At 35.2% G+C, this 8949-nt stretch overlaps 1 protein-coding gene across 1 annotated transcript; it reads left to right on the top strand.

The window, feature by feature from the left end:
* Positions 1-544: 544 nt before the first annotated feature.
* On the top strand, positions 545-1081 carry LOC149248158 (uncharacterized). The gene has a single exon (XM_089456011.1). It carries the CDS (start codon positions 602-604, stop codon positions 1013-1015), a length of 414 nt encoding a protein of 137 aa, XP_089312137.1. The 5' UTR covers positions 545-601; the 3' UTR covers positions 1016-1081.
* Positions 1082-8949: the final 7868 nt, after the last annotated feature.

Raw genomic sequence — 8949 nt, 5'->3', positions numbered from 1 at the left:
ATGGGATTTAATGATGTACATTATTTAGAAATTAACCTATACACTTGTAAATATGTCTTACCGAAATCTCTCTCCAAAAAAATGATTTAAACTATATTACCATTAATTTCATTCATAAATGTGGGCAGTTGATGTCTATTGAGCTGGTCAGTGTGCATTGGCTCTCTATGCTCAATAATTTAAGTTAATTACAACTTACGCGGATTTGTTTGCGAACCGGTCCACTTCATCTATCATGGATGCTGGAACGTAATAATCTTGAATTATTCCAGATCAGATTCGGCAATAAAGTTAATAGAAGGTAATAATCTTGAATGGTTGAAGATCACCCTTGGCAATAAAGTTAACAAACTTGAACAGTTCAAGATGATCTCTGGCAATAAAGTCAAGGCTGACGCAGTGTTTTTTAAACATCAGTTACAATCAACCTTGGAATCAGAAACAGAAACACCTATTGGTGAGTGGATAGATATGACGCGCTCAGTAGACATGGTGGGATTTTTGAATTGATTCGCTTCGCTTTCTGAACATTTTGATCTGACGGATTCAACGAAAATTTCCAGGAGCTGCCTGCAAGGTTGTGCATCGGAGGAGAGGAGAAATGGGTGAGCAAATGAGCATAGCAAACTGCTCGGGGATTATTCCGCAGGCTTATGGACGGATCAAGGGCAGAGCAGATTACCGTTACCAGAAGCTCGGCAAGGAGGAAGAGAATGGCTACACGGAAAATAGCAGAAGGAGACGACAACGAAATAGGGTTTCGAAAGTACGACTTCCTTTCCCCAACAAAATACTGAAAGCGGTGAAGAATGCTTATGTGAACGTGATGTTTTCTGTGGCGGACAAGAGTAACGTCAGCTCTGCTGTGGGGTGGATCCACCAGGTTCCAAATAAGGAATCTGGTGGGAAAGTAGTTGGGGTGAGTGGGGATACGAAATTTCGGTATCTGCAATATATAAGAGAGCGCGGGAGATGGGGTGATGGTTCTGACAGCCCCTTCATGTATATTTCTTAGTTCTGCGTTTTCAGCATGGGTGTTGGTTCTGGTTGGAAATATCTAATGTAAAAACGAATGTATAAAATAAAAGCTTTTTCCGTTTCTTTATTTGCGAAGAGTTGTGAGTACTGGAATATGAGCTCTGGAATATGTTCGATGGTAATGACTTTTAATTGTTATTTCTCTGTGTGGTGTGACTAATTTTACATTCCGCCTCGAGTAATCTTAAATTTTGATTTCGATTTCCATGTAGATTCATTTTAATTTTAGTTTACATAAATAAAATTTCATTTTTGTTAATTTTTTTATTTTTTAAAATTTTAATTTTGATGATCCATGAACATCTTACACATTATACTGTGTTGTAAATGAGTTTTTGGTTTCAATAAATCATAATTTTTTGAATTATTTTTTTATTCTAATTTTTATCAATAATATTAAAATAAATTTAATTATTATAATTAAATTAAAAAAATCAAATATCTTTTTCATAAAAAAGAACTTTTATATGAAATAGAAGAAGTTTACACTTCAAATAATTTAATCTTTCTTACTCTTTGATAATTTTAAAATTGAAATAAATTTAAATTGTCAAATAATTATAACAAAAATATAATTTAATTAATATAATATATATTATAATTTTATAACCTAATAATAATGAATAATATAATGAAAATAGTTAATTATAATCAACAACATATATATTACATGGTATATTTTTGGATCTTTATATGCGTTCTTCAACTTTTCTCATCACCACACCTTTCCAATTTTTAATCAATTATACATATAAATTGAAAATTCATGTCTTAATTCTAATAATGGTAAGAACTCCTTACTTCATATTCATTATACCATTAGCATCTTCATTTAATGTCTAATCTTTTAAATTTATACCATTAGTATTTCATTTAATGTCTAATCTATGTATTATTAATTTTTAACATAATTTCAATGAAACAGGTTTATATTTATATGTTGTAATATATTTAATCTTTAATCTTTAAAATTTATACCATTAACATTTTCATTTAATGTCTAATCTGTGTATTATTAATCTTTAACATAATTTCAATGGAACATGTTTATATTTATTTGTTTTAGTAGGTATAATAAGAATAGTCTAATAGAATATTTCACCTCTTTGACCTATCACATAATTTAATGAGAATACGAAATCTAAATATATATAGATAATTAATTTGATAAAGTTAATAGAATATTTCTTAAGCAACTAATCATAGGATATGTGATCATGGTTTTTTCAAATATCTAGAAGATAGGAATAAGGTTTTTGACCAAAGGTCTTGGTTTTGGGGATGGGTTTCTTTTTTATTAATCCATGGTTTCTAGAGTTTAATCTTCTTATCATGAAATATTTGTCGGTTCTTGTTTGGGTTAGGCTCCTTAACTTGCCTCTTCATTGGGTTTGGTCAGGCATCCTGTTGGATATTGGAAACTCTATATGCAACTTCATCAAAGTTGATAGTGACAGGTTATCAAAGGGTTTTGTTAGTTTTTTCCACATATGTGTGGAAATGGATCTCGGTGAATGCTTACTAGACAAAATAATCCTAAAGTGGAAGGGAAAGGAATATATCCAGCCTATGGATTACGAAAATATTGCCTTTAGGTATAGAATTCATCAATAGCCTGGGCACCTTCAGAATGTGTGTCCTTCTTCTAAAGGTGAGAATGTGTGTCCCTCTTCTAAAGGGGATTTCTACAACCAGGACCCGAAGAGAAGCTACCGTCGTTGAAGAGATATGAAGGCCACATCAGAGCTCAAGATTTAAGTAGATCAATAGAAGAAAAATCCCTAGGACCAGATGACATCCCCCAACAATTTAGCCTCTCAAGATACTTGGCAGCCCCAGTTGCATCGACACGACCCTAAGCAAAGGTAAATATTTTACAGAAGGAAAATGAGAGATATTCAACCATAATTGTGCCTGCAATTTGCAAACAAAAGAAGAACCATGAGTCTAATCATTCTAATAGTGAGAAATATCTATCTCATTCATCCATTTCGAATGTTATGGAACTTTCTCAAAAAAATGAAGAAGCAACATTAAGCTTTTTTATGATGGATGGCTAGGTAAGATGGATTGATGTCTCTTGAAGAAAGGGTAAAAATGAAAGCCGATTAATCACCCTGGTTTTTAAAACTAGGATTATAAAAAATGGTCTTTGAGATATCTAATTTACAGATGTAATATGTTTTTTGGAATTATAGTTTAACTTACAAAAAATTCATCAGATATTCTTATTGCACTAAATTGATATCTTCTGGATACGACATTATCAACTGTGAGACATAAAAAATTCCTTTATAATTTGTTTGATTCTTTGTATTATCTTTGTTCTAAATATTATATGCATAATCCTTCTAAATGTGTACTCAAAATTAAACAAACAAACCACATTACCTTAAATTAAACCAATAAACCACATTACCTTAAATTAAATGCTTCAATTCTTATCTCTAAAACATAGGAATTACATAAGAAACATACATGAAAAGAATAGTCTGGAGATGTTAGATTGTTTTACATTTATAAAATCATTTAATCAAATTGTTGCTTAGTATATTAATTGTACAATTAATACGCAAGTCATATTAAAATCAACGTGTCATATTATTTTGTATAATATAATTATTAAAATCAATAAACAAAATCATTTTGCAATGTATTATGGTTGAATTTCATGTAATAAATTAATTTAAAATGTATTTATATTAAGAACATTACACTTACTATAAGATGATTTTACACTTTCATTACATTTAATGCAATTTATCTATTTTAAAATTATATATATATATATATATATATATATATATCATTTTCCTAAATGAATTTTCAAGCTCAAGAATGATTAAGATATTTATGTTTGTGTTCATTGTTTTTTTCCACATTACATGGAGGATAACAATTACTACTCCCAATCGCCTAAACTAAACATAGTTGATATGTTTGTATTCATTTTATTTTCTTTAACGTATAAATTAGTAAAAACATATAAATTTAGAAAAGATAAAAAAGTTGTTTTACTTCTTTAGATCCAAAACCCTTAAGTTAGTGTGGCACCGTACCAAAATCCATTTATGGTAGATTGATTTTTAAGTTCACGGATGAATAACATAGTGTTAGGACTCAAAATTGACCTATTTTGACCTTATATTTTTGCCTTAATATTATCCTTTTCAGTCATAAGTTGTAAGCTTTGATTATATAATGACTTAATCACCCCAAGGTACGAAGTGACTTTCCACATATCTATATGTTTAATTGTTCATTGCATATTCGTGAGTATCTTTATATTTATCTTTGAAAAGCTGATTAAATTGTCAAGTAATTGTCTTAAGCCTGCAGGAATTATAATTTATAGTTGCTGTGACACCAGAAACAGCAACTACGCAGTTGCTGCAACACCAGAAACAGCAACTACGCAGTTGCTGCAACACCAGAAGCAACAACTACGCAGTTGCTACAGTCAGCAACAGCAACCATCTAAAGCAGGCTATTTTGCAACAACTGGAAATAACAACTGGCTACTATCTGAAGAACGCCGACGCGGCACGATCTGCAGCTATCTAAAGCGAGAAGAACACAGTTACCATTGCTTAAAGCAGGAACAGCATGGGGAAACGGCAAAGGAATGTGAAGATCCCGAGAAGACATCGAAGACAGTTACCAGCTGTGTAACAGCCAGAACCTAAGAAAGAATATGTTGTTATATTGTTGTAACAACGATCTGTAATTCTTATTTTTGATAGAATGGGTTAACTGAACGAACTGTAATAATCTATTGTAATAGATGTCTCCTCTATAAAGAGGAGACATCTACATTAGAAAGGGGTTAATGGGTAATCTGTAAGTGAGATTTTGAGAGACATCAGCAAGTCTGAACTTTATTGTACTTGAATCTTTTGGCAGATGAATAGACGATTATTCTGAGCACTTAATCTAGCCTTTGCATTTTGGGGAATCTTGTGAGAAGGACTGGGCCCGCCTTCCTCACAAGATTCACCCATTTACTTTTCTGTTAAAGTGTGTAAGTGTGTGATAGTTTCTTTCCGCTGGTACTCTGTTTGGATTCTGTAGCATTACCTCTGGTATTTCCGCTTTGCTAGTACTCTGTTTCATTCATTGCTTGAAGTTGTGCAAGGATATTTCACCGGTGAATTAGAGTGCAGTGTGTGTTAGCAATCTGGTTACAGAGGCAGGTGCTGAACGTCCTCACCTGGAGGATAGGGTCCTGATCCTCTGCCAACAGAGCATCCATCATTTCGCTTTTCAGATTTGTAATCTTAATTAATTACTTTCATTTTATCAGTACAGTGATAACTTAACGTAAGGATTACGTATACTACAGCTTTTTAATGCTTTTAGGAGTAAGTACATACAGTACGCGGTAGCCTTTGCAATAAAAAGACTTTCCCAGGTTGACAATTAATGTGGTACTTGAATGTTTAATCAATAAACAATTCAACTAGCCAACATTTTGGCGCCGTTGCCGGGGAAGGCAACTAGAGATTTCTGAAAGCATTAATGATTTCTTTTTGAGAATAACAGATGCATGAGAGGACGCAAGAAACCTAATTTCACAGGCGGCAAAGGAGGAAGAAAGACTTATATCGACGAAATCATCTCAAAGGCCGAAACATCACAGAGGACGAGTTCCCGGAGACCTCAGATCCAATACTCCTCACAAACAGACCGACAGACGGAGGAAGTAATAGGACCTGAAAGGAAGCTGGAAGTACCAGAATACACTAAGGAACCGGTAGAAGAACCTGAAGAAACAGAAGACACAGAAGATAAAGCAAGTGATTCAGGAAAAAGACCAATGGAGGATAACAGAACAGAAGGAAGAGGGGAAAAATTGCTCTCTACCCTGGAATTCCCTATTGGGGAGCTCCCGAGAGGAACAACCCCCATGAAAAATATTCCACTCTCAGCATTACCCAACTTTCATGGGTTATCCTCTGAAGACCCGGATGAATTCCTCTTTGAATTCGACATACTATGTAGAAGTTATGATTATATAAGTCCTAATCAGAAGCTAAAACTATTTCCAGCAACACTAAAAGGGAATGCGTTGAGGTGGTTTATGAGCTTAGGAGCTCAGGCAATCACCACCTGGGACCAAATGAAAGAGGGATTTCTGGCCAAGTATCAAGACTACTGCTGGACAAGAGAAAGGAAGGAAGAATTGTTTAAAATGGTTCAGAAAGAGGACGAGAATTTGGAAGATTTTGTGGAAATATTACAGTATAATCTGTAGCGGTCTGATCATCCTAATATGAGTAAAGATATTTTGAAAACCATATTGCTGAAAGGGGTAAGAGATGACTGCCTGGACATGTTGAACATGCTTGGAAAAGGGGACATTTCCAAAGAACCTTTTGATGAAATTATTAATCTCTGCATGAGATGTTCAAGGGGAGCAGCAGGCAGATCAAAAAGCAGAGATAATGTGTATTCAAGAGTTCAGAAGTCAGCCTGTGGAGGAGCAACAAGAGCTGAAATAGGTAACTTATTGGAAGAATTTAAAACTGAGATGCTAAGTTCTTTTGCTTCACAAATTGATACTCTGCAGGTTAAGAAGAAATAGGCAGAAGCAGAAGCTGCTCTAGCCATTTTCTGTTCCAAATGCAGAGAAAAATACCCACTCAGAGAATGCCCACTGGATAAGATACCTATCTGCACAATATGCGAGAAGGACCATGAAACACAGCAATGCCCCTCTCTGCCTGGAATCAAAGCAGCACTGCAGTCAACCGAAGAAGAGGCTGAAGCAGTGTACCTGATGACACAGAGGAGGCAATGGCCACAAAGACAAGGTATGAGCTCTAACACAACATTCAATCGTTGGAATAATAACTCTCCTTTTCAAACAAACTACCCACCCATGAACCAAATGCAGTACCCACCCTTTAATACAATGAATTTTCCACTTATGCAGCAACCAAATCTTCCTTTTCTTGATCCTACTATATGGAATCCTTGGGTTCCCCAGCAACCGTATTTTAATCAATGGAATCCAAACTGGGCAGCCCAACAGATACCATTTCCTCAACAACAACAGTCTCTTTCCTTACCATCCAATACTCCTCCAAATAACCAGGCAATGAGACCACAACTGCCTATGCAACCTAACCCCAATCCAAATAATAAAACCCTGCAAGTTATTGACATTCAAAATCAGCCTGTCTCTCCCCTGCAATGTAATGATATTCATCTTCGCTCAGGGAGAATTGTTGAACCCATTATAGATGATATTACTGACTCTGACAAAGAAGAAGCTAGAAAAGAGAAACCAGCTAACAATAATGCTGAAACAACAGAATCATCACCTAATAATAATGGTCAAACAATAGATCCACCATTCCTTAAACGGCTGGCTCTCACTAAAACACCTGAACAACCTACCTTTAACCTTTTAGGAGAGCTACAGAACTTGTATGTTAAAATCCCATTATTGCAAGCATTAAGGGATGTTCCTATTTATGCTAGAACTATTAGAGACATTTGTATAAAAAAGTCTGGAAGGAAGGCTAAGGATCCCCTCACAGTTCATGTGATGGGAGAATTAACTGCTTTAATGACCGAAAAAGATTATCCTGTGAAGTATGGCGACCCTGGTCACCCTACAGTAACAGTCCAGGTCGGAAAAACCTTTATCTCTAAAGTCCTAGTAGATTTAGGAGCTGCAATGAATATTATGACACTCGAAACAGCACAATTGCTCCAGTTAAAAAACTTTATCAGGGAAACTCCAACTATCTTAGAGTTGGCTGACCGTTCTATGATTAAACCTGAGGGGGTCATTGAATATCTTATAATCTTTGTAGAATCCTGGAATTACCCGGTTAACTTTGTGGTGTTACAAACTAAAACAAAGTTGGGGGGTCATCCGTTGATTCTAGGGAGACCTTGGTTGGCTACAGCAGATGCTTTCATCAGCTGTAGATCTGGATCAATGACCATCTCTAATGGATAGGAAACTAAACAGCTTACCCTCTATCCTCATGCTACACCCATGATTAATAATGACAATTCTGTATGGGTAGACTATGAGGATGAAGAGACCCAACCTATATTAACTATTGGACAAGCTTTGAATTTTAAGGACTCCACCGAAGATGAATTAATCAGCAGTTTTATTTCTGAACCCTCTTCGGTCAGCCCTGAAACATATAATCACTTCACTGCAATCTTAGAATCTGAATCCCAGCAGAACATGAAAGATGAAAACTTATTTCAGACAGCAGTAGGCAGCCCTTCCAAAAGTACAACAATTGAAATTGAACCTGACAAAACATTAAATATAAATCCTGATTTGACTGATAATGAAAAACAGAAATTAATAAAGTTACTCCAAGAAAATAAAGAGGCATTTGCATGGGACTATACAGACATGAAAGGGATCTCCCCTGAACTATGCACTCACCGTATTTATATTAAGGAGGGATCCCGGCCAGTCTGCCAACCCCAGCGAAGAATGAACCCGAACCTTAGAGAAATTGTGAAGGAGGAACTTCAAAAACTCTTGAATGCAGGATTTATATACCCCATATCTGATAGTGAGTGGGTCTCCCCACTTGTAATTGTACCCAAGAAAAATGGGAAATGGAGAGTATGTGTGGATTACAGAGCATTGAATAAAGCCACCCAAAAAGACCATTTCCCTTTACCATTTATTGATCAGGTATTGGATAATTTAGCAGGTAAGAAATTCTTTTCATTCTTGGATGGGTTTAGTGGATATAATCAGATTAAGATTGCACCCCAGGACCAGGACAAAACCACATTTACTAGCCCATGGGGGACCTTTGCTTACAGAGTACTTCCATTTGGGCTGTGTAACGCTCCAGCAACATTTCAAAGAGCGGTAATAGGGATCTTTTCTGATATGTTAAATGATTCATTGGAAATATT

The sequence above is a fragment of the Pinus tabuliformis genome, chromosome 7 (genome assembly GCF_031772625.1).
Source record: "Pinus tabuliformis cultivar Carrire ecotype Pingquan chromosome 7, CPIR1, whole genome shotgun sequence".
Taxonomy (NCBI): Eukaryota; Viridiplantae; Streptophyta; class Pinopsida; order Pinales; family Pinaceae; genus Pinus; species Pinus tabuliformis.
This window is presented reverse-complemented; position numbering and strand designations above follow the sequence as displayed.

Excerpts from the sequence above, each read along its gene's own strand:
- LOC149248158 (XM_089456011.1), top strand. The coding sequence starts at position 602 with ATGGGTGAGCAAATGAGCATAGCAAACTGCTCGGGGATTATTCCGCAG.